Source organism: Protopterus annectens, chromosome 10.part0 (assembly GCF_019279795.1).
Source record: "Protopterus annectens isolate FY-2018-M chromosome 10.part0, PAN1.0, whole genome shotgun sequence".
Taxonomy (NCBI): domain Eukaryota; kingdom Metazoa; phylum Chordata; order Ceratodontiformes; family Protopteridae; genus Protopterus; species Protopterus annectens.
The window spans coordinates 870,048,108-870,075,107 of record NC_056744.1 but is presented as its reverse complement, the minus strand read 5'-3'; the positions used below and the strand labels follow the sequence as shown (position 1 = coordinate 870,075,107).

At 44.2% G+C, this 27,000-nt stretch overlaps 1 protein-coding gene across 1 annotated transcript in view; it reads right to left on the bottom strand.

Annotated features, from left to right (window-relative positions):
* CCHR10.PART0H1orf146 (chromosome chr10.part0 C1orf146 homolog) overlaps positions 1–27,000 on the bottom strand; it is a 506,230-nt gene that overhangs the window by 265,584 nt on the left and 213,646 nt on the right. Inside the window, exon 4 of the mRNA XM_044085666.1 lies at positions 13,785–13,863. Coding sequence (XP_043941601.1) covers positions 13,785–13,863 — 79 coding nt within the window. The remainder of the gene's footprint in view (positions 1–13,784; positions 13,864–27,000) is intronic.

Genomic DNA, 27,000 nt, shown 5'->3' with positions numbered 1-27,000 from the left:
ATTAATGGAATTGGAGAAACCACTCTGTTATTTTGGGGTTTGAGATATCTGGATGAACCATGTCTGTTGGATGTGACAGAAGATCTGGAATCGGATCCAGTATCCAAGGTTGGCAAAGAAGATGAGGCCACAGGAAGGGGAATAAAATCTGATGAGACCAGTAAGGTGCAATGAGGATGACTTTGCTCTTCAACCTAACTGCTTTCTGCAAGAATTTTGGAATTACAGGAATTAGTGAGTACGCATAAAGCAGACCGGTGGCCAATTGTGAAGTACAGCATCCCCCAGTGACTCCCTCTGAGGAGGGATTAGGGCAAAGTAACTGCTGCATTTGTTGTTTAGGAAAGAAGCCAAAAGATTGCAGCAAGGCAGGCCCCATAGGCAGAAAATCATTTCTGCCACTTTCCTGTTGAGAGACCACTTGTGAGGTAGAAGAACAGACCTGATCAATTTGTTTGCTATGATGTTGGTTTTCCCCAAAATGTGCATTGTTATGAGAAAGTGGTTGGATGAGATCACCCATTGCCATAATCTGAGTGCTTCTCGACACAAGGGGTATGATCTGGTCCCTACTTATTTGTTGATGTACCAAACTACTGACATATTGTCCATTTGAATAGCAACTGTCCCTGAAGGAAGAGTATCCTGAAAGGAAGGCCTGCAATGCTAAAAGCACTGCTCTCATCTCTAGGACATTAATATGCAAGTTGGCCTCATTGGGGGACCAGGTGCCTTGGACTTTTCTCTCCAGAAAGTGTCTCCTCAACTGATCTGGGAAATGTCTGTAGTCACTATGGCCATAGGTTGAAGGAGAATGAAAGGATGGCCTTATAGAACTTGCTCTGAATGAATCCACCATCAGCGATATCTCTTGCATGCTTGAGTGATCCTTATTTGTGTTGACATGTAAAGAATGGACCATTGTGTTGCTAGCATCCACTGAAGAATTTTCATATGAAACCTTGCTAGAGGAACTAAAATTAAGGCAGCTGACATTGACCCCAAGGCCTGAAGGATTAACCGAGCTGAAACATTCATACTGTGAATTATTCTCCTGACTTGGAATCTTATAGTCAGCAATCTTCACAGAGAAAGAGAAGCTGTCACAGTTGTCATATTAAAAACTGCTCCTATGAATTCCAAAATTTGAGTTGGTTGCAGATGAGACTTGTAATTTATAGTTATCCCCAGATGAGACTAAATCCAAAGTACCTGATCTAGCACTCTTGTTAGTAGATGCCTAGTCAGGGTAGTAATGAGCTAATTGTCTAGATATGGAAACACCCAGAATCCCTGCAGTCTCAAGTGAGCTGCCACTACTGCCATGCATTTGGTAAACACTCTGGGGGCTGTGGTGAGGCCAAAGGACAGAGCTCTCAACTGGTAATGTCTGGATCCCAACCAGAAGCATAACGACCTTCTAGATTTTCTGTTAATTTTTATGTGATAGTATGAATTCTGAAGGTCTATCAAGCATATCCAGTCATCCTTGCCCAAGAAGGGTAGAGTGGACTAAACGTGACCATATGAAACTTTGTATGTCGAACTGACTTGTTTAATTTATGAGATTCAAAACTGTTCTCCTGTTCCCTGTTTTCTCTGGCACTAAAAATAATTTTGAGTAAGTTCTGGATTCTTTCTGGTCTGCTGGGACCACTTGGATCATTCTTTTTTTTTTACAAGATTTTGTATTTGTATTGCTACTTCTTTTCCCTGACTGTTTGGAACATCAGGAATTTTGCATAGAGTTGGAAATGGAAGGGAAAAGGGTATTATATAACCTCTGGAAATAATCCTCTGCACCCAAATATCTTCAGTTTTGTCTAGCCAGGCTCTCTGATGCAGGGATATCCAACCCACTATTGCCTCCAAAGGAGGACACTCGGGCCTCCTTTCAGGAGTGCTGGTAGGGCCTGTCAGAGAAAGAATCTCTGGACCCTGGTTTTGCATTCCTCCTCTGCCACAGGGGCATCATTGTCCATTTGAGTTCCCCTCCTACCCATGTGTGTCCTGGAAAGGACCCTGAGACTTCTTGAACCGCATCTTCTGGCCACCTCATTGATTCCTAGAAAAGGATCTTTGAGGGGTCAAAAAAATGTATGCACACTACAGAGAGGGTCTTTCCATCCTTATCACACACAGATAATGTATCCTTCACTTTGGGGCCAAACAAAGAAGAGCCATCAAAGACAGCATTTATGAACTAGGACTTGAATGGCTCTGCAAAATTAGATAAGTGCATCCAGGCATGCCTCCTCATAGATATGCTTGAACCTGCTGCCCTTGAGGTGCCTTCGGCTGCATGCAAAATAAGCCTCATGGATGAATTTGAAACAGAAAACAGAATGGAGTGTAGTCAACTGAGAGGCCACAGATGGTTAGGCCTCAGCAGAAATGGTCTCTGAAAGGCAACTTGAAAGTTCTTTGATAAGTCCCTTTGCAACCTAATAAAATAATTCAGCAATCTAACAGCAAAAGTCGCTGAAGCATAGACATGCTTCCCAAACCTGTCCATCACTCTAGACTTCCTGTTGTTCAAGTTTTTTTTTTGATGAACAGAGAAACTCTGTTCAACACATTCCTTCTTGGTGACCACTGCCACGACCATGGCATACATGGGCACCCCTTACCCCAAAATTCCTTTCCCTTAGGTGGAACCAGAATCTTGTGTGGTCTCGTAGGTATTGGCTCAAATAAGTCAGGCTCCTTCCAAGCCTACCAAGAGACCAACTCAATGAGTTTGTCGGAGGGCAGAGTAACCCAAGAGGTAGATAGGCCAGCTCCAAAGGTTCTAGAAATACTGACTCCTCTGGTGAAGGGTTGCTGGGGGTCCAACCACCTCTCTGTTTAAGGATCTCTGCGATGACTCCAAATGAGACGTCTTCTGGAGGTGATTGTAGGGACCCTTCACCTTGTTGAAATCAGTATCCTCAGTGATTGACTCTTGTGAAGAGTCCAAGTGCCTCCTCTTGCACTTTCTCTTCACAGGGGCTTCCTCAGTGGGGTGCTCTGGGGAAGTGTCAGAAGAGACTATGAAACCTTCCTGGGCAGTCTGGAGGTATTGAGCTGGCTGTCCCTGTGGCATCGAATGATGAGGTTCCAAGCGCAGAGACATCTGGGAGCTGGACTGAAGATCCGAGGAGGTTGGGTGCGTCAATCCTGTTGGAGCAGAAAACACTCTCTTCACAACATCGAACACAGACTGCCCCAGAGAAAGAGAAGAATTCAGCACCAAGAAGGCAGGTTTCTGGACTGCTGTCTTCTCCCGCCCCAAAAGTAATATCCCTGAGAAGGAAATCAGAGCCGAGCTGTCCAATGCCAAAGCACCAAGGCACAGAGATGGTGCCGAGACCTTCAGAGTTGATCCTAGTGCTTCAGATTCAACAAGGAAGCTTCTGCTCTGACAGTCCTCCGGATCTGAAGATGACAGAGCCAATGCACATAAGAGTTAGCTTCAGATCTGAAGATAGGTCTTAAGATCCAAGCCAGAAGGACCCGGAAGATTTGGCTCCAGGGACTCTGCAGCAACCAAAGGGATCAGAGAAGGAGTCTGAAGTGGTGGTGTGGTCGAAGGATGACCCTCCTGACCCAAAGTGGTAGGAGCTGGTTACACACCCATCTGGATCTGTGTCAAGAGAAACTTCCTCATCAACTTATCCACATCTTCCTTAGTCAAACTTCTGGATGAACAGGATGAGGACAGGGAAGGTGACTTCGAATGGCACCTTTCCATAAAGAGGTAAGGAATCCTGGAAGGCACTGGATCAACAGAGGGAGAATATCGGGTCCTTGGTAAAATAATAGGATCATGAACAGTCAGATCAAGAGGTTTCTTGGTCGGATCCACAAACCTCTTTTTTCTTCAGATCTGAGGGGAAAAAAGATTTGAGACCTCCTTGAATCCGATTTAGACCTCTTCCTGGAAGGCTCCAAAGATGGAGTCAAGGAAGTGGTGGGCATCGGAGACTTTGATTCCTTAGACTTCAGTTTGGGGGATTGAGCCCCAGTGATAGCTTCACCAAAAGATGATGGCAACAAGCTTTTCAGAATCAGCTTATTCATCCTGTCCACAAGTGCTCTGGGGTTAAAATTATGGCAAAAAGAGCAATCTTCCTGTAGGTGCTGTGGACCTAGACAATCAACACAGAGTGTATGTGCATCTGAGACAGGCAACTTGTGCCCACACTTCAAACATTTTTAAACCTGGAAGGACCCTTCTCAGTCATACTAACATACAACAACAAAGCACAATATAATAGAAAAATACTAAAAAAAATACATTTTTTTAAAAAAAAAAAAAAAAAAAGAGGAAATTAGAAATGAAAAATATTCCCAGCAATGGTAATTAAAGATACACAAACGTGTAAGAACAGCAGGAGTAAACAAACTATCAGCTATGGTAATAAAATGGTACATTAACGTACAAGGGTAAAGGATAAGAAGAAGAAAAATAAGTTATGTACTCACCATAACATTCCATCTGAGTAGGTAAACTTCATTTGTCAGCAACCTGTGGGTTACGGATCTGACACAGATCTGAGCCAGCAACATACCAAGCAAAAAGATCCGAGCTCCAAGCTCCACCCCCTTACCCATACTACACTGCAACCTCCTTCCAATCCTCAGATCGCGTTTGCCACCTGCACATAATAACAAAACAAACTAACGACCTGAGACACCTAACTCAAGGACAAAGTAAAGCTCATAAGCCCGAACCTCGAGCTCAGCTAAATAACCATGAAGGTCAGGGGGAAGGAGGGAGGGACGGTTGCTGACAAATGAAGTTTACCTACTCAGATGGAACGTTATGGTGAGTACATAACTTTTTTATCTGAAGTAGTTAACATCATTTGATCAGCAACCTGTGGGACAGAGTCCCCAGCTACCCAAATCTTGGGAGGCCCTTAAGGAAGGATATTCCGGAGCACTGCAGAGCCAAAGGCAGCCCTCCCTCTAGACACCAAATCCAGTTTATAATGAGAGATAAAGGTGTGAGAGGATGCCCAGGTAGCCGATGAACAAATGTCATCCAGGGAAACTCTAGACCAGAATGCAGTAGACGTTGCCATAGAACGTGTAGAATGAGCATGAACCCCCATTGGTTCTGGTAAGCCAGACTTTCTGTATGCTTGTAAGATACAACTCGAAATCCACCTGGTGAGAGTCACCATAGAAACTGGTTTCCCTAGAAAAGGCTTAGCAAAGGAGACAAAAAGTTGATCAGATTTACGAAAGACAGCCATCCTGTGCAAATAAAAACGTAACTGTCTGTGAACATCCAGCAAATTAAGTTTATATTCTCCTTTGTTCTGGAAATTAGAGAAAAAGTCAGGCAAATTAATGGACTGATTAATGTTCATCTCGGAAGCAACTTTAGGGAGAAAGGAGGGATTAGTCCTGAGAGATATCCTATCCTTATGAAACACAAGGTATGGAGGTTTGATACAGAGAGCCTGAAGCTCCGACACTCTCCTGTCTGAAGTAATTGCTACTAAAAAGGCTGTCTTCCATGACAAGAACTTCAGATCAACGGAAGCTGTGGGTTCAAAGGGAGGTGCAACTAATGCCTGAAGAACTAAGGTCAGATCCCACGGCGGGGATGAATTTCTAACAGGGGGTCTCAAAAGAAATGTGCCTTTTAGAAAGGTCTTATAAATTCTGGCAGCAGCAAGGGAACCAAAGTTGTCCCCAATATGAAAATGGGAAATGGCAGCCAGCTGGACCTTCACAGTAGATGAACTGGCCCCTTGCTGAAAAATATGAGACAAGAATTCCAGTACCGCTAAAATAGGAGCGGTAAAAGGGTCCAAGTTCTTTTGTGAAGCCCAAATTAAAAAATTTTCCATTTGCTACTGTAAATCTTCCTGGAAGAGGGTTTATATGCCGCCACCAGGATAGACTTGACTCGGGAAGAGATACCAGGAGTCCTGGCAACTAGGGGAACTGGATCAGCCAAGCTGAGAGCTTGAGACCATCCAGGTTCAGAGGAGCCATTCCAGAGGGATGAGAAATCAGATCTGGAATGGGATCCAGGATCCAGAGTGGAGCTATGAGATGAGACCGCAGACAGGGGAACCAGACTTGACGAAGCCAGAATGGGGCTATGAGGCTAATCTTGCTCCCCAACTGGCGAGCTTTCTGCAGAAATTTTGTCATAAGCGGAAGTGGAGGATACGCATAAAGAAGACCAGGTGGCCAAGCATGGACTAGAGCATCTCTGGGGGCTTCTCCCAAAGGAGGAATTAGAGTGAAAAACTCGCTGCACTTCGTGTTGGAAGACGATGTGAAGTGATCGCAGCAAAGATGACCACACTTGAGGAAGATCTGTTCCACTACACAAGGATTCAGAGACCACTCGTAAGGAGAGAGGATAGTTCTGCTCAATTTGTCCGCGAGTATGTTAGACCAACCCTGAATGTGCATTGCTAACAGGAAGCGGTTGGTGGAGATCGCCCATTCCCAAACTCTCATGGCCTCTCGGCAAAGGGGGTAAGACCTGGTTCCTCTCTCTTTGTTGATATACCAGACCACTTACATATTGCCCGACTGGATAGCAATAGTCCCCAGAGGAAGAGAGGCATGAAGTGCCTGCAACGCCAAAAGGACCGCCCTTATCTCCAGAATATTTATATGCAGTACGGTCTCAATCTGAGTCCACGTGCCCTGGACAGTCCTGCCCACACAATGCCCCCCCCCACCCTAGGTGGGAGGCGTCCGTGGTCACTGTGGCCTGGGGTGGTGACATAACAAAAGGACTCGGGATTGAAATCACCACATGAGGGAGTTCCTGCAAACCCTGCTGAGGGGGATCGGGAAGTCTAGAGGGTGGTGTAGAATAGACCACTGGACTTGCAATGTCCACTGTAGAACCCTCATGTGCAGACGAGCGTAAGGAATCAGATTGATCGCTGCCGCCATGGACCCCAAAGCTCTCAGGACTAATTCTGCTGAGGGAGCAGGGGAATGAAAGAGGGCTAGCACATGCAGAGTCATGCTGTGAAGTCTGTCTGACGTTAGGAAGGCCCTGGCCTGGAGGGTATCTATCCTGGCCCCTATGAAGTCTAACACTTGAACAGACTGGAGGAAAGACTTCTTGACATTTATGGTTATCCCCAACCGGGGTGACATCCGGAGGAAGAAAGCCCTGGCTAGAGGAAGTAGATGCCTGGTGGGGGCAGTGAGGAGCCAGTCGTCTAGGTACGGGAAGACCTGTATGCCCTGGAGCCTCAGGTGGGCCACTACAACTGCCATGACCTTGGTGAACACCATGGGGGCTGTGGTGAGACCGAAGGGTAGGACCCTGAACAGGTAATGATTGGCTCCTAGCCAAAAGAAGAGAAACCTCCTTGACCATCTTTCCATGAGAATATGGTAGTACGCATCCTTGAGGTCTATGGAGCACATCCAGTCCTCCTCCTGCAAGAGGGGCAGGATGGATTGAATCGTGACCATCCGGAATTTCTCCTTGGCAATGAAAAGGTTCATTGTTGACAGGTCGAGAATCGGCCTTAAGTCCCCCGTCTTTTTTGGCACCAGAAAGAACCTGGAGTAGATGCTTGATCCGGACTGGTCTGGGGGCACATGCTGGATGGCTGTATTTTTAACAGCCTTTTTATTTCCAAAGCCGCGGCCTCCCTTTGAGTGGGTGGGACATCTGGGAGGCGTCTTGAGTAAGAGGGCTTGTTTATGAAGGGGATTGAATAGCCTCTGGATATTATCTGAAGCACCCAGCGATCTGTCGTGATGGACTCCCATTGAGCCAGGTACCTTGAAAAACGCCCCCCAACTGCCTCCAGAGAGGAGCAGTCGGGCAACCCCTCAGGGCTGCTATGCGGGTCGGTCGGAAAAGGGTTCCCATGACCCGAAGTTCTTTGGTCCCCCTCTGCCTCTGGGCCGGCATCCACCTTGTCCCCCTCTGCCTCTGGGGGAGAAGGAGTCCTGAGCGTTCTGGGCCTGCTGAGATTTCCGGAACCACATCTTCTTCTGCCCTCGCTGGTTCCTAGAGAAGGTCCTTTGAGGGGTAGAGAAGCGTATTCTGATGGCTGACAGCGTTTCCCTGTCTTTCTCGCTCTGGACCAGCATCTTGCGGACGGTCTTCCCGAAGAAGGTCGACCCGTCAAAGGGTGCATTCGCGAAGGACACCTTGAAGGGTTCAGAGAAATCACAAAGTCGAAGCCAGGCATGACGCCTTAAGGCGATACCAGACCTGCTAGCTCTAGCGGCTCCTTCCATGGCATGGGAAAGTAGCCGCATAGAAGTATTAGACACTGACTTGAGAGTGGCCATACGAGCCGAGAAAGTCCATTTATCCTCGGCCGACATGGACTCTGGGGGAGACTCAGCGTACTCTTTGACCAGGTCCCACTGCAGTCTGATTACATGGGCCAAGAAATTCAGCACCCTTATAGAAAAGGTAGCTGAAGCAAAAGTCCGCTTTCCAATGTGGTCCATTGCCCGAGACTTCTTATCAGGGGGATGGACAGAAGAACTTTCCTGGGAGAGTTCCTTTTTGGTGGCCGCAGCCACCACCATGGCATCAACCCGGGAACTCTTGCTCCATGAAGCTCTGTCTGCAGGGGGACTAAGAACCTTATCTGGCCTTCTAGGTATCGGCTCTACAGTATCCAGCTCCTTCCACGCCTTGGTGGTAATCAGGTCGACCAGGGGGTCGGCTGGTGGGGACACCCAAGAGGTAGATGGGCCTGTGTCGAATGCCTCCAGGAATACCGACTCGTCCGAGGAGGGTTTTTGGGCGGACCAGCTCCCCCCTTTGGCAGAGTATTTCTATAATATCTCCAAAGGAGACGTCGTCGGGGGGTGATTTGGGGGAACCTCCCTTTCCTCCAAATCGGTATCCTCGGTGAGGGACTCAGGGGAGTCCAAGTGCCTCCTTTTGCACAGGCGTTTGTGAGGAACCTCCTCAGGGGATTGTCCGAGGGGGGCTCACCAACGGATTCATGTTCCACCAGGGGAACTGACTGGGGCGTCAACGACACAGGCTGTCCCTGGGGGGATTGGATGATGGAGGACAAACTGAGCTGCGAGGGAGCGGGGGCGGATCCTGAGGAAAGAGTAAGGGGTCTCGATCCTCCAGAGAGAACCCTCTCCACCACGTCGAACACCGAAGGGGAACCGTCCTCTCTAAGACAGGTGGCCGTGGCCCTCGGATCCGACAAGGGGATCGTGTCGGAACCGAAGCGATCGGACCCAAGAGGATGGTGTGCTCCGACTGCAAAGGAGCTGAAGACACACTCGCCCCCCCCCCCAGATCCGATGCCCAGCTCTCGGCTCTGAGAGCTTGGATCCGAAAGCGGATCCGATAAGCTCGAGGGCATGGCCGGCGTTGAGGTAGTAATAACCATTGGTGCCAACCCCCTGGCTCCGGGGCTCTTCGGATCCAAAGACTCTGAAATCTGGTGGTGGATCGGAGAAGGAGCTATCGGGGCGAACAGTTGAGCTGAACTGGGGGGGAGGCAGGGGGAAGCAGCAATACTCCCATCTGCATCTGAGTTTGCAAGAATCGACGTATCATCCGGTCCATATCTGCCTCCGAAATGCTGCGAGTAGACCTGGAGGAAGCCGCCGAAGCCGTCCGGAAGGGCCGACGCGACGACGACCTCTAGGCTGGTCGGGTCTCCTCCTCCGGCTCCGGGGAGAAACGTGGCGAACAGAGCAGTGGGGAGGAAGGCTTGAACACTCTTAATGGAGAAGAGACTACCTTAGCAGGAGGGGCTGAGGGGTCCAATTCGGCCTGCCGCTTGCGGCTTCTTTCTCTCTCTCTCTTTTTTTCTCTCTCTCCCTTCTCTCTTTTTTATCCTTCTTGGCCTCTCATTCTCCCTGAGACAAGGTGGGAGGGTGAGTCCCAGACAGGGGAAGAGGGCCAGTTGGCTGGGCAGCCACAGCCGCGGTTGTCGCTACAGAGAGGGAAGGAGAAGAAGCTGATTCTGTGGGTAGAAGACCTGTCAGAATCAGCTTGTTCCTCCTATCCCTTAAGGCTCGAGGGTTAAAGGCCGCACAAATCTGGCAGCCCGAAGAAAGGTGTGGAACCCCCAAGCAAATCACGCATTGAGTGTGACCATCCGCTGGCGACAGCTTATGGCTACACTCAAAGCATTTGGAAAAAGTCACTTTATGACTTTCAGCCATACCAGAGCCACACACAGAGCCACACACGCGCACCTGAAAGAGGGAAAAAAATAGGGGCCTACAAAGGGATGAGTAACTACCAAAGGTAAAGGGGAAATAAAGGCTGGGGAGAAAGAACACCCGAAGAAAGGTATTAAAATACACGCACACACAAAAAAAAGTAGACTAAAAGAGAAGTTTGAAGTAAAATATTGCTACACTTGCCTGGAGCTCTAAGAATCCCGTGCTTGTCAAAGCTGTGGCAAATGAGATCTGAGGATTGCAAGGAGGTTGCAGTGTAGTATGGGTAAGGGGGAGGAGCTTGGAGCTCGAATCTTTTTGCTTGGTATGCTGCCGGCTCGGATCCGTGTCGGATCCGTAACCCACAGGTTGCTGATCAAATGAAGTTAACTACTTCAGATCAGAAGTATACTAAAATTATAAAGTTATTTGTAGAGAAAAATTATTTATCTGCCTAAGGAACAAACAAAACTTGAGAGCTACAGCTGACCACATCTTTATGTGAAAAACAGCAAATGAGAACTGGGGTATGTTAGGGGTTGGTGCATCATTGGTAAGGGAGAAGCTTGAGAGCTTTTAGGTCATCACAAGCTTTAGTAACGGCCGAGTTGGATCCAAGATTTGTATCCGAACCCCAACAGTTGAGGATAGAATGAAAATTGACAACATCAGATTCATAGATAAACACTGAATCAATTTTCTTCTTTCATTATATTATTTGAGAAGCTGGGTAACAAAAAATCTAAACAATACCTCCTTAACTAAAATAGAATTTAAGATTTCAGTGGTTACCTTATCAGCACACTTCTGGTTACGTACCCAAGTATATCTTTGCAACACTGTAGCAGTAACAGTGGCCCTAGGTGCTGTATTTGCACAAAACATATACACTCCCCAAAGCATGTTTGGATACCTGGGACATGATTGAAAGTTTGATTCAAAGACAGATTTTCTTCCCTAGGAACTGAGGTAGCCAATTCCCTCAGACTATACATATAACAAAGCAAAAACTTACAGATGTATGCCAGATAACTGAGAATTCTGAAAGATAATGTGGCAGAAAACCTAGGCAAACATCTTGCTTTCCTTATCACCATGTGAAGGGTTAGTGTTCAGTAACAGCCTACTGCCAGCAGGCGATGCAGTGAATATGGCTGCTAAATCAGATTTAAGGTGAAAGAGAAGAAATGTATTAGTCTCACACACTCTATAAATTTTATTTACTTTTTAGGAACTGACAGCTGAGTATCAGGATGATTATAAGCAGCATTCAACACATTCTCCAGGGCTGGCAGCACAGGAGGGATTGGTGAGGAATGAAAAATATCCATTTGTAACACATCATAATATCATCTCAGTTCAGGTGGAACATCAACTTTTTTACATAAAAATACATCAGTCATCCTGGCTGTGGGTCGGATTAAAAGAAAATTCCTCCATATGAAGATAAGAGTTAATATTTTCTTCACAGTCAGAAGGCTAGACTTGTGAATCTGAAGGAGAAAAATCCCCATCTTTGTCATAATCAGAATAATCAGATCTTGTTTCCTCTGGAATTTTTTATAGGGGATGCTCACCTAAAACGGCTTCTGGACAGCAAGAGTCACAACCTGTAATGTATACCTTGCTAAGTTAAGAAAATCATCTTTCTTAACTGCAATTATTTCTTGAGATAAACAGCATTTAATCCTTTGTTTTCTTCTTTATAGGAGTTCCTGGGAAAGAAGACCAACACAAAAGCAACCTACCTGCCAGAAACAACGCTCTAAGCTAATTACTTCATATGTGAAGCCCTGGAGATGCTTCTTCTCAAGGTGACAAGAAACTATTGAAGAAATCTCTGACTGCTGGTTTCCTCATTGGGGTGAGTCAATCAGTAGTCAGAATGAAGGTGTGGGAGAAGCCAGAGCTTTGTAAAGTTGACCAGTTGTTTCTTGGACAGGGAAACAACTCAAATAACCTAAAGCTACTGCAGCATTTGGAATGATGAATATGTGTCACCAAAGGGGGTTTCACAATCTCTGTCCTGTGTCTTTGCATCTACTTCTCGGAAGTGAAAGCAAATGTCAGCAGGTGGTGGCTAAGTTTGCTGATGACTGCAAACTGGATGCAATTGTAAAAATTCCCCTAGAACATTTAGGTACTCTGGCAGGGTCTGGACCATACCAACACCTAGCATCTTAGTCACATGTTCATCATCTATCCATCCATCCATACCTATGAGTCACAGTTCACACTTTTAGTCATCCCATGAACATCTGTCACCATCCACAACATTTACTAGGCAAAGGGGGGGGGGGTGAAAGTAGACTGCTAGGCCTTTCTTCTGTATTATATATGCACGCACACACACAAACATACCTATGGACAATTTAGAAGTCAACAATCTGCCTACTACATGTCTTTGGAATATGACAGGAAACTGGAGAGAATGTATGTGAACTCAGGGAAGATATGAAGACTTTGCACAGAAGGCACCATAGTTGAAAAAGGAACCAGAGAACCTCTTGCCCTGAGGCAACAAGCTACTCTTTGCAATACTGTGCAAATCCACAGACTTGCCTTAAAAACCAAAACATCAGTATACATACCCTTAAGAAAGACAAGCCCTCTCCTTCTCTTACCACGCTGCTGGTAACCCTAAAATGTTTACAACTATGTCGGACTTGTGTACTTGTGTTGACAACAATCTTTTTTCTAATCAACATGTCTCAATTGCAATTAGTAAGTTTTCTACTTTGCTGATCTGTAGTTGTATCTTCCATACAGTCTTTGTCCTTTTACTTGCTTCCCTTGTTTTACCTGTTCTTGAATACAATGCCCCTTTTGAAATTTAGCTCACAAAATACTTTGACCAATATGAAAGACCCATAAGGGTTTCTGACCAAGAAGATTTCTGGACTACACAATCGAGACTAAAAGCCTTATTAATTGTCTCTGTCTCATACAGAATCTTGAGGGGTGATCTCAATTTAGCCTTGCAAGCACTGAAAGTCCCTAACCTTTTTTACCTCCTACACCTTCACATAACCAATAGTCTGTCTAACACTTGTAGCAAAGACCTCAACCCTCACTGCAAGGACAGTAATGTCCATTGCCATGACAGATATATAACCAAGTACATTCACTGTCTTTAGAATACATTCTCTCTATACAGCAAACAAAATAATGCCTTATCTATTTTCAAAACTAAGCTTAATGATTGGGTGGGAGACCATACATTTATGCCTGTGGTATGTAGAAATAATCTTCTCACCTGGGGTAACTAATACACTCTCAGTATCAAAGGATGTCACAGCTAAGCTTCTTGATGGTCCTTCAGTCATGTGCTTAGCATGAACTTATGAAGTTAGATTGTACAGTTCACCATTTTAAGAAGATCATCAGAATTAAATATATATGGGCAGCTCAAAGATCAGTTACAGCAATGATTTGGGACCTTGTTTCCCCCAGAAAAAAATCAGAAACAATAACCTTTAAGACAGGTATAGGGCAAGCCTCTAGCAAGATGAAAAGCAGCACAAAATATTTATAGACACGTCACAACATGCAACATTGTGGAGATATTTAGATATTTTTCTGTTACTATATATCAATGTAGACGACATTCCTCAATATTTGCAGTTTATTACATGTACCTTTGCTATTGTTAATATGCTTCTTATTGTGTCCGATGTATTATGAACAGGAATAATACGTAGATTTCTGCCAAAGAACCTAAAGAAAACAACACATCAAAAGCTGAATTTGCAGTAGGCAAAAAAGATATGCTATACAGTTTATTAATGTGCTTAACAATAGCTGTGACTAAGTAACTGTGATGATGCCAGGCATTATCCTTTTGAATACCGAAATACAAAACTATAGAAAAATATATCACAAATTCACTGTCAAAATATATCTTTCCACTGAATAAAAACAAGACCACATGCAAATTACAGCAGTCATGGGCAATCTTGAAAATAGCACTTAGAAGTTTGAAATATAAAGTACAATTGAGTGAGGCACTTAGTTTAACAGTAGAACAGGGAGTATTTCAGCAGATAGCAATAATTATTCTTACTTTTCTCAGTTCATTAATCTGTGCAATTTCCCCAGCAGTACCTGCAGTTCAGCTCAGTCCTCTGTTGGTCTCAAGCCTGTTGAAACCATCAGTCTCATAATATGTGCAATTAAATCTGATGTTGGCTGAAATTTTTCTTGATTCTTTACCTCTAAACAATGGACTTCCCATAGCAGTACCATACAGGAAAATACAGTGTGTGCTTCATTAGTCTACGTCTCTTGTAAAATATCAAACAAAGTAAACACAAACTTACAATTATAACAAATAACTCCCTCCCAAAGTCCTAGCTCAATTCCAGGGACCTAGCCAATGGCCCCACTACCTGTGCCCTGCTGGCTCATTCGTTCCTAAAGGGGTGACAGACCCCTGGACTAATTCATTCTTGTGAAAGGGCCTGATCACCACATTCATTCTCATACAAGTAATAATCAGGAATTAGGGAGTTGGCCAGGGTACTGGTCACATGGAGATCCTTGCTGCATCTCTCCCAAACCCACCCTACAGGTGGCCAGCTGAATCACAGTGGTTGTCTGGGTGGGAAAAAGATGCAGATGCCCTGACTTACATCATCCCTGACACAGTGATGCATAAACTGCTTAACAGCACAAGCCTGTCCACAAGTGACTACCTACCATCCTGTAGGCATCACTAATGTTGCAGACCAGGCCACATCCTTCCCACAGAATGGGTGAGTTGGCATTAGAAGCTCAAGCCTACCTTGCCCTGCCCAAACCCTCCAGCAGTTATGTCACTAAGTGAACACCGGTTGCCTGTGTCATACTCACAGCTCCATACCTCTATGTCGCAGAGCCAGGTTCAGCCTTTGAAAAACTTGTCATAATTTGGGATTGGCAATCCAAACTGTAATACCTAATAAACACAGAGAAACTCTGCAAGTAGCAGATTCACAAATATCCAGTAAAAAAAAATCCTTAAAATACTTTTGAGATTGCTACTGTCGTGGTAGAGTGAGCCCTTGCAAGCCATTGCAAGCCTTTGCAGACAATGATCTGTCATTGTGAAACATACAATTCTCTAGCAATTTAGGATGGATTACTTTTTCCATCAGTTTGTTTTATTGATCCTTGTCAAATGAAGCAAACCATTTCCTCTCACATTCAAAAGACAAGTGATCTGTTTCCAGAAAGTATATTTGTTTAAAAACTTACCTTAACAGTAGATGGTTGTCTGATCACTGTTGCGGTATTATTGACTGATGGGATATCCTGCCAGGGATAGCTGTACATCTGGCCAGCATACCAAAGTCTGGGTGCTTTCCTCTCGTGCTATACATCTGAAGTATGACTAAAGTCTGACAGCTAGAAGGCACATATGGGATGCATGGGCATGAATTACATCAAGACTTTCTTTTCCTAGACAAGAGAAATAGAAAACGAAGCAGAAGAACAGATAAACTATTTACAGATGTAGCAGTCATACACATGCCAATGGGGGGGGGGGGGGGCTACCCACTTTAGCCAGGGATAACATAAGAAAACAGCAAGGGGGAAGGAGATTGGGATGTAAAATTGCAAAAGTGATCAGCTGGACATCAACTGTTATGGCAAATTCTCACACAACTTTACTATGTCCTTCCTTGGATCATTGTTGCAATATTACTGGATGATGGTTCCCAAAGCTGAAGAAGTACAAAAGAAGGTGGATATAGAAGTTCAGCTGGGATCCAAGATTCTTTGAAGAACAGATCTAGCAAAGACAACTTTAGTCCTTAAAAAAATCAGTATTATAATGTTTGGTAAAAGTGTGGATAGAAGTACTTTGAAAATGGGCTTGGAAATCATATATTTGACGAAAAGCTCCAGAAGAGGCAACAACTCTACTAGAATGGGCTTTAACAAAACCTGGGAGCAGTTTACCAGGAAAGGAGTAACACAAAGAAATGGCAAAAAAAAATCCATCTAGATATTGTTTGTTTGGATATTGTATAAAAAGAAGTTATGTTCTTACCATAAAGTTCCATGTGAGTTGTTCATCTCACCTTCATTCTTTTTTGATGGGGTTCGGAGCCGATCCCTCGGTTCTGAGTCAGCACCTACTGTAAAGGTCCCTATCCCATGATGCACCTTGAGTTACCTCAGATCTTGTTTGCTGCGTATAATAATACCATATGTCATTCTATAACTTCATGAGAGAGAGAGAGAGAGAGAGTAGAAGGGTTGAGTGACCAGGAAGGATCTAGCATCTAGGTCTTCTGTGAGCCCAGGAGGGGGTAGGAGGGAGGGACGTAAGAATGAAGGCGAGATGAACAACTCACATGGAACATTATGGTAAGAACATAACTTCTTTATGTGAAGTTGTTCTATCTCGCCGTTCACTCTTTACTGATGGGTAGCGTCCCAAGCACCATCAACCTCGGGTGGCTCACGGGAGTATATTTCCCAGGACCGTGGATCCAAAGGAGGCCCTGTCCCTAGAGGCCCTGTCAACCTTGTAATGAGTGATAAAGGTATGAAGTTTTGACCAAATGGCTGCTGCGCAAATGTTATCAATAGGATATCTGCCAGAAAAAGCAGATGAAGTAGAAATTGCTCTGGTTGAGTGAGCTTTAATTTTATGCTGCAAGGGCATATTGGCAGCTGAATAAGCAAAGGTGATACAATCAGATAACCATTTAGACAGAGCTGTTTTAGCCACTGGCATACTGTTCCTGGAATCTGAAAATGAAACAAAAAGCTGGTCTGATTTCCTGAAATCTTTTGTTCTATCCAAATAAAATCTGAGCTGTCTGTGAACATCAATTTGTGCAGCATGTACTCTAAATTGTTGGAATGGTTGGGGAAGAAAACTGGCAAATCAATAATTTGGTTAAGATTAGTTTCAGTGCAAACTTTGGGTAAGAAAGAGGGGTTTGTTCGAAGTGAGACTGTCAGCATGGAAAATCAAATAAAGAGGTTTGATGTATAAGACCTGAAGCTCTGACATACCTAACAATTTCAGAACTTCTGATGCTGGTGCTTTGTTTTTGGATATTAGAATGCAAACATGCTGACAGAGAAGTAAGACTCTTTCTACTGGATGTCTTAGCATGGTGGTGGTAGTGTCTGGTTCTGCTCCAATAAAGACGATATGCTGCGATGGCGACAAGGCAGATTTTTCTGAGTTTATTGTAATGCCCAGGTGATTGCAGAGTGACAGAGTGGACTCCCTGGCCAGAATGAGTTGATGTCTGGTGGTGGCAGTGAGGAGCCAATCATCTAGGTACGGAAACACCTGGAATCCTAAACGTCTCAGGTGATCCGTGACCACTGCCATGCATTTGGTGAACACTCTGGGGGGCTGTAATGAGACCAAAGGGCAGGGCTCAAAACTGGTAATGACTGGCTCCCAGCTGGAAGCGCAGATGATCCCTGGATGGCCTGGCCATTTTTATGTGGTAGTACGCATCCTGGAGATCTATCAAGCACATCCAATTGTCTTTCCTTAAGAAGGGAAGTATTGACTGAAGCGTGACCATCCGAAACTTCTCTTTCTTTACAGATTTGTTTAGTCTGCACAGGTCCATTATAGGTCTCCAGTCCCCTGTCTTTTTTGGAACTAAAAAGAATCTTGAGTAAGTTCTGGATCCTGACTGATCTGCTGGGACTGGTTGGATGACTCTTTTTCTTAGCAACGTCTGGACCTCTACTGTTGCTTGTTCCCTGTAACTGGGTGGAACGTCCGGGATTTTTCTTGTCAGTGGAGGGAGTGTGGCGAATGGGATGAAGTATCCTCTGGAAATGATACTTTGTACCCAATTGTCATTTGTTATTTTGAGCCAGGCATCTGGATACAAAGATAAATGACCCCTGACTGCCTCCAGAGCAGGAGAGTTGGGCCTCCTTTCAGGAGCGCTGGTAGGACTTCCTAAAAACCTGATCTCTGTCTCCCTGGTGTTGTGGACCCCCTCTGCCACGAGGGCGGCGTCTTCCATTATTACCCCCTCCTCTGCCCCTGGAGGGGGGTTCACCACATGTATCCTGAAAGGTTCCTCGGGCTTTTCGGAACCACATTTGTCCTCCCCTTTGACCTTTAGAGTATGGTCAGGTAGGGGTGGAAAAATGGACCCCGATGGCAGACAGAGTCTCTCCATCCTGTTCACACCTGGTTAAGGTTTCCCTCACTTTAGGCCCAAAAAGGGACGAGCCATCAAAGGGAGTGTTAATTAAAGAAGACTTGAAAGGTACCGCGAAGGAACACAAGCGCATCCAGGAATGTTTCCAAAGAGCAATTCCTGTACCCATTGCCCTATTCATTCCATCAGCTGCATAAGATATGAGGTGCATGGACGAGTTAACAATAGAATTTAGGGTAGAAAGCTGGGCAGTAACTTTGTCGGAAGCTGCCCCAGCTACTGTACCCTGAAGAGTCTCTCCCAACTTCTTAAGGAGATCTCTTTGTAACCTAGTAAAATGGGTTAAGTAGTTCAGCGAACGGAGAGCAAAGGTCGCTGAACTGAACATGCTCTTCCCATATCTATCCATAATCCTGGAGTCTCTGTTAGGAGGCTGGATAGACAAGGAAGTCTCAGACATTTCCTTCTTGGTGGCCGCCGCCACCACCATGGCATCAACCGGAACACCTTTAGTTAAAAATATTTTGTCAACTGGGGCTGAAATAAATTTATTAGGTGTCATGTGGACAGGCTCCATAGAATCCAGAGACTCCCACACCCTTCATGAGACCAGCTGCATCAGCTCATCGAAGAGCGGAGTCACCCAAGAGGTGGAGGGCTGAGACCCAAAAGCCTTCAGGAAAATTGACTCATCCTCAGTAGGGCTTTTGGATTGCCAGTCACCCCTCTGCCTAAGGATCTCAAGTATCTCAGCGAATGAGATATCCTCAGAGGGGGACTGTGGGGACCCTTCTGACTCATCCAAATCAGTATCCAATGTGAGAGACTCCTGTGGGGAGTCTAGGTGCTTCCTCTTGCAAAATCTCTTCCTGGGATCCTCATCAGTGGGGGCCTCTAACGAGGTCTCGGAAGAGAAGGGGCCACACACTGGGCCTTCCTGAGGCTCTGGGTCTCTACGCTTGGTCAGGATGTCCGATGCAGAAGCAGACACAGGCACTTTTGGGGAGGAGGAGGGCAGACCCAAGGTCGAGGATGTCCTGGGAGACATGACACTCCTCATGGCATCGAAAGCACCTCTGCTCTGATGTGAGGGTGCCGACGGATCTGAGGAAACCATCAACACCCCTGGCACCGGGACAGTGGGCTCCAAACCTGAGGTAGGAGCCAAGCTCATCCGAGCCGAGGCCCCGACAGGCAAAGTCGGAACTGACAAGTTGGTTTGACTGTCCTCCCCGTTCCCGACCAAAGAGTGTCGGCTCCTAGAGTCCTCGATTGGCACTGAGAACGTCAGAGTAAATGGAGCTGAAGACACTGGATAAGGCTTCGGCTCCAAGGGTTCCACTAACATCAGGTCTGCCTCCTCTGGCTCCGAAGGACCAGCATAGCTCGGAGGAGGAATAGTAATAGTTTGTGCAATGGTCTTCGGCTCCAAAGCCATTTGGGTCGAAGCCGATAACATTTTGGCTAATGCCGGTGCCGACAACAGCTTCTGTACCACAAGATCCAAGTCCAGATCCAACAAGCTGATAGATGATCGAGGTGATCTTACCGAAGGTGGTACCGACTGGAGAACAGGACTCTTTGGAGCTTTTTTGACCAGTTCCAAGACAGAGGACCGTCTCTGAAAGGAACATACTGTCGGCTCCGAAGGCAGTGAAGCCAAAGTCAATGACTTCTTCGATTTTTTTGAGTCCGAAGTCTTGGAAGACTTTGAAGACCGACTGGAACCATCCTGGTCACTCAAAGCTTCCTGAAAGGAAGGCTTCAACAAGCCTCTATCGATTAGTTTCCTCTTCCTTTCCTGCAGGACCCTAGAGCAGAAGGAATGACAAATGGCACAATTTTCTTGCACATGAAGAGCCCCTAGACAATAAACACAGTTGACGTGACTGTCTGTAACTGACATTTTCTGGCCACACTTAGGGCACTTTCTGAACCCAGATTTGTGGCGCTTGTCTTGATCCGACATAATAAAGTTAGAGATACTTACTGCCACACATGACACTCCTCATGGCATCAAAAGCACCTCTGCTCTGATGTCAGGGTGCCTACGGATCTGAGGAAACCATCGACACCCCTGTGTCTCTTTGACTTTGTATCCTCTCTTATTAAAGTCGTTGATAAGTTTAATTTGCTCCTCCCTATAATCCTCATCCCTCGTGCAGAGCTTGGACACTCGAGTTAGTTATTTAGTCACTATGTTGTCAAGAACATGCCTGGGATGCATGCCAGTATTGTGTAGTAAATGATTGCGCTATACAGGTTTCCTATACATTCTAGTATTGATGCTTCCTGTGTCATCTAACATTAACTTAACATCCAAGAATTCTATCTCCATACTAGAAGATGTCACTTCAAACTTCAAAAATGACGTTGTGTTGGTCAAAAATTGTACAAAATGTTCAAAGGATGTTAAATCGCCATCCCTTAAGAGAAAGGCATCATCCATAAATCGATTATAGAAAACTATGTTTCTATTCCATTTGTTGTTAATATCCACTTTCCATAGTGCTGAAAATAATGAATCATATGCTATGAAAATAACGAGACTGGATAAAATGTTAATGAAATACAGAACCTTAAACATTGAAAATGCCTATTTAAGGGAATGTTTAGAAAGGGAGATTGTCCCAAAGGGATTAAGGGTTTTCAAATACCCGAATAATGTACAGATAGGTTCTAAGTTTCATGAATGCTTGATAAAAGTTTTTAATAATTGTGGTTTAGAAGTGATTAAGTTAATCATAGAAGAAAATAATAACAAAATAAATGAATTGGGGGATGAAATAACTACATTGGATACCTGTATTAAGACTGATTTATTTTTTGACATCAAAGAAGAAAATGAGAAATATTTTTCTATGAGAAACAAAATAGATAGAAATGTTACATTTTGTAAGGCTCTATCATTTGAGCACTTTATTTTGTGGATTTTGGTGTCAATAAATTCCTCCGTTTACTACCAGCGAGCCTGAGCACTTTTTTCGGATTTATTGGTTGGTCAGCAAGTGCTAGTATCTGTTGTTTGCTTCGTGGTTGTGAGGAGGGTCCGCTGGTGTTGTGACCGGGAGGATGAGCGTTTCTATGCAGGAGGAAACGGGCCAAGCCAGACGGCTTATGGGCCAGTTAACAGAGTTGATCGATCTGTTAACACCATTGTGTGCCAACCTTATTGCTGGAAGTAGGAATCCCACTGATGGTGACGAAGGGGCCGAAAAACCGGAAGAACACAGGGGGAAGCGGAAGAAGAGAGAGCTTATAGGCGACCAAGAAGGAGCCGGCGTTCTCAATATGGGGACATTCTCTAATCCCAACAATACCCCTGGAATCTTTTTGGACGTGACAAACGAAGGGGATGGAAGAAACAGCAATGGGATGGACAAGGGAGCAATCCCAAAGAAAAGAGTAAATTCACCAAATAAATCAAAAGGTACTGTTCACATGCTATCTAATGAGAAGCCGATTAATGAATGGCTCAAACGGGACTTTCAATTTAAAGTAAATTTTGGTAGCAATGATGGTAGTGCTGAAAATAATGAATCATATGCTATGAAAATAACGAGACTGGATAAAATGTTAATGAAATACAGAACCTTAAACATTGAAAATGCCTATTTAAGGGAATGTTTAGAAAGGGAGATTGTCCCAAAGGGATTAAGGGTTTTCAAATACCCGAATAATGTACAGATAGGTTCTAAGTTTCATGAATGCTTGATAAAAGTTTTTAATAATTGTGGTTTAGAAGTGATTAAGTTAATCATAGAAGAAAATAATAACAAAATAAATGAATTGGGGGATGAAATAACTACATTGGATACCTGTATTAAGACTGATTTATTTTTTGACATCAAAGAAGAAAATGAGAAATATTTTTCTATGAGAAACAAAATAGATAGAAATGTTACATTTTGTAAGGCTCTATCATTTGAGCACTTTATTTTGTGGATTTTGGTGTCAATAAATTCCTCCGTTTACTACCAGCGAGCCTGAGCACTTTTTTCGGATTTATTGGTTGGTCAGCAAGTGCTAGTATCTGTTGTTTGCTTCGTAGTAAATGATTGCGCTATACAGGTTTCCTATACATTCTAGTATTGATGCTTCCTGTGTCATCTAACATTAACTTAGCATCCAAGAATTCTATCTCCATACTAGAAGATGTCACTTCAAACTTCAAAAATGACGTTGTGTTGGTCAAAAATTGTACAAAATGTTCAAAGGATGTTAAATCGCCATCCCTTAAGAGAAAGGCATCATCCATAAATCGATTATAGAAAACTATGTTTCTATTCCATTTGTTGTTAATATCCACTTTCCATAGCTCTTCCCATCTTGCCAGGACCAGATTGGCATAACTATTTGCACATGGAGTTCCCATCGCTACCCCCGACTTCTGCCAGTAGTAAGTACTATCATACAGAAATGCATTGGTATATAAGACCAATTCCAAGAGACTACATAGTAAATGGATATCATTGGTTGCTTTGTGCTTCACAACAAAGTCTCTGATTGCTTCGATCCCCAAATCATTGGGTATGGCCGTGAACAAACTGTTCACATCCATAGTTACCAATAATAAATCCTTAAAAGTATTCATTTGTTGCAGTTTCTTGTAAAGTCTACTTAAGAACTCAGCCAAGTCCTTGATCACTGCAGGTGCATGAGGTAACAATTTCTTTAACTCCCCTTCTATAAAAATAGAAAGGGGTTCAGTTATCCATCCTTTTCCTGAAACAACTGGTTGCATCGGAGGGTCATGTAGATTCTTATGCACCTTAGGCATTCCACTGATGCTAGGTATAGTAGGATGACATACGTCAAAAAAATCAAACAGCTCTTTGCTTATCGATCTATTCATAAGCTTGTCATAAAATGTGTCTTGTACACTATGTATAATTGTGTTCAATTCTCTTTTATCAGTCCTCCTGTAGGTGGCTATATCCGCTAGCATCTCTTTCATCTTGGTATCACAGAATGCAATATCCATAACTATAACTGCCCCTCCTTTCTCAGCTTGTTTAATCATGATGTCTTTCATATTCTGTAGTTCAAATAGTGATCTCTTCTCATTTAGAGTTAAGTTGTGGAAATGTTTACTTCCCTTTTGCTGTCTATATTCAGCCACTTCATTTTCACATAATCACACAAAGGCATCTACAGCCGGATGACATACAGGGACATATGTACTTGGTTTCCTATACCCAATTCTAGTTTGAGATTCCTCATTGTTTATATTGCCAAAGAGATGTCTTAGAGTTGCATTTCTCCCAAAATATTTTAGATCTAGGATAAATTCACTCATTGATGAATGCAAGGAGGGTATGAAACTCATTCCTTTCTCTAATAGTCGAGTCTGATCTCTTGTTAATACAATACTCGATATATTAAATACAAGGGAATCATTTATTCCTGAAACCTCAGTTTCTTCTTCTCCCTGCTCTGGGGTCATACTTCCCTCGGGGTGTTGTTCTGCAACAAAAAAGGAAGCTGTTGGTAAAGCAGTTAATGTACCACCCCATCTTTGGGTTTAGTGGCATTCTGTATATCCAAATTCTTGTTATTATTCAAAATGGATATATTTTCTTCACCCTGCTCAGATAGTTCTTCTATGCTCTCAGTATTGATTACCGAGCTATCATTAGTCTCAAGAGCATGTATCACAGCTTCATGTGTTCTTGAAACCTCTCTGTTGTTTTGCCTGGGTGTAGTATGCACTTCTGCTTCTACTACAATTCCCGTTGGTTTCCTAGTGACAGTCTGCTCCTTTTCATGGCTTGCTACTATTCCATTGTTTACATTAGTCCTGGTCTGTATGGTTGTTTTCTTGTCTTTCGGCCATTCAAACAGGTGACCCTTCCTAAAATCATTATAATCCCTGGATAGTTTGCTACTTTTCACTCCTTTTAACTTGGTATCATAAGCATCAAGCCTGTCCTGCAGTGCCCCTAGCTTCATCAAATTGTTATCAGATATCATTTGTTCCAGTTCATTCTGTTTTTGTTCTATAAGGGTTGCTGCTTCAACCTCCTGAAGTTTAAAACATTCTATCAAAAGCGTCATGTACCTGAAACTAGTTTCTATATTAAACCTATACCATTTGGCAAGCTATTCAGGATACATATTTCCATAAGTTGGCATGCATCTTACTCTTAAACCTCGTGGTATAATGTGATGGTGAAACCTGCACTAAAAGGCAAAGCTCTTCAGCACTCAAAATGACATAATTAAAAGGGTGTGCATGCTGCTATGGTTACTAAATGCATCTAAGTGAGTGAACACTATGAAATGAAGGTATTTAAGAGGAAGTTTCACTGGCAAACATTTAGGATTTGAAAAAGGTATTATACCGAAAGCGCTTATCCGGTTTATGACCCAGTGTGTTTATTTTATTTTATCTTATCATCGTATATTTTATTAAAGTTTTCAAGTTTCAAGTGTTTTTAAGTGGAATTGGTGGTAGAACCATTTGTTTTTGGAGTTTTATATCTTGATGTGCTCTGCCTTTGGTGACGCTACTTACTACTTCTTTTTTTTGCCTTTTAGGAGATCCTCTGAAGTCGCATGAAATGCAACAAATAATTCAGCGACTGCAAGGTAAAGGCCACTGAGGAGAACATACTCTTCCTGTATCTGTCCATCGTATGAGAATCCTTGTTCAGTGGATGAACAGATACAGATGTTTCAGCTAACTCTTTCTTTGTGGCCACTGCCACCACCATTGCATCTACAGGAACCCCTTTTGTTAAATACTGCCTATCTTCCGGGGCTGTAATGAATTTATTAGTCCTCCTCAGAACAGGGTCCACTGTGTCCAGAGAGTCCCACACCTTTCGACTCACCAAACCCAGGAATGGGTCGAAAGGTGGAGACACCCAAGAGGTGGAGCGGAGAGAGCCAAATGCCTCCAGGTATACCGACTCATCTTCAGAAGGGGAAAGGGACTTCCAGCCACCCCTCTGCTTAATGATTTCCAGAATGTCTGAAAAGGAGGCATCCTCAGAGGATGACCATGGGGACCCTTCTGAATCCTTTAAGTCAGTATCAGAAGTGACAGACTCAGGGGAGTCTATGTGCTTCCTCTTACACTGTCTCTTCCGAGGAACCTCCTAGGGTGGGATGCTCTGGGGAGGTATTGGAAGAGGAGGATCCACCCATTGTGGCTTCCTGGGGTTCTGGCTCTGTACTCTGTGGGTGATGGAGGGATAATGAAAAGGTGGACACCAGTCCCTTAGGGGGAAGAGAGGCTGAAGCAGAAAGTGGAGCAGACTCAGTAGAGAGCACACTCCGCATCACCTCGAAGGCACCGCAGTCCTAGGCCGAAAGAGACTCTGGCCCTGAGAGGCCGGGAGATCTCCGTGGCACCAAGGAGGATGGCTCCGAGGCTGATGTGGGAGCCAAACTCACCTGAGCCGAGGTGCCGAGTGGGAGAGCCGGTACCGACAAGGGTCCGACTTGACTCTCCCCCCCCTGAGCCAACCAAGGAGTGTCAGCCCCCAGGTCCCTCGATGGACAACAGCATCAAGGAAACCGGGGCAGACGTTGGAGCCAAGATATCAGAAGTGATTACTGGCTCCAGCAGTTCCAGCACAATGCCTTCCATACTCTCTGACTCCAAACTCATTTGAGTCAGAGGAGGAATAGGCATAACTGGGGATACCGTTGTCGGCTCCATGATCCAGTGGGCTGGGCTCGAGAGAATTGCTACTAGGACCCAGGTCCGAAGCACCCTCTTCACTACCCACTCCACATCATCGTCCAATAGCCTGGAGGATCTAGAGGAATGACACGACGATTTGTGGCTACCTGGCACCGACTGTAATAAAGGAGATTGCAGCACCAAGCGAAGAGGCCCCAAGGACGGTGACTGACTCCTTTTTCGGCTCTGCAACGCTTCCTATGAAGCAGATGGAACCGAGGGAGAACTATGTTTTTTGGGCCCGACAACTTTTGGAGCCGAGGAAGTAGCAACTTTGATGCTGCTTGTTGATGAAGCAGCCTTTTTAGAAGTATCCAATTTGGAAGTCTGATTGCCTTCATCCACTTTCAATAAGCCCCTTAAAATGAACTTGTTTCTCCTCTCCTGTAAGACCCTGGCTCTAAAACTATGGCAGATGGAGCAGGAATCTTGGAGATGGAGTGGTCTGAGACAGTACACACAACTAGTGTGTCCGTCAGTTATGGACATTTTGTGAGTGTAGGAATCACACTTTTTAAATCCTGATTTATGTTCCTTAGTTGGTTCTTTCAACAACTCTAACTATAAGGAAGACACACTATAGCCGTAACAAAAAATTATAAGACTTAACACAGTAATGGAAATAGAAAGATAGTAAGACAGGAAGGTTTTTTTTTTTTTTTTTTTTTTTTTTTTTGTAAGAGAAGAGGAAAGGGAGGTGAAGTCTCTAAGTTAAACGACTATCTCCTCCACCCGAGGAGACACCTCTAACTTAAACGGTGACTCCTAAGAGGGGAAGAGAAGGAAGGGAAGGGACAAGAATCCTCTAACTAAAATGGATTGTTAAAGAGATGACACGGCCCAAAGAAAAAACAGCCGCAAAAGGAAAAAAGTACCAAGTTTAAGAGAAAAAAATTAGCACAAGGCTATTACTATAAAACTAACAGGTTATAAGAGATAGTATTTAGAAGATTACTAGTATTAAGGTATAAAATATGAAACTTTTACAAGCCTGAGCCAGTGAAGACAATCCCGAAGCTTCAA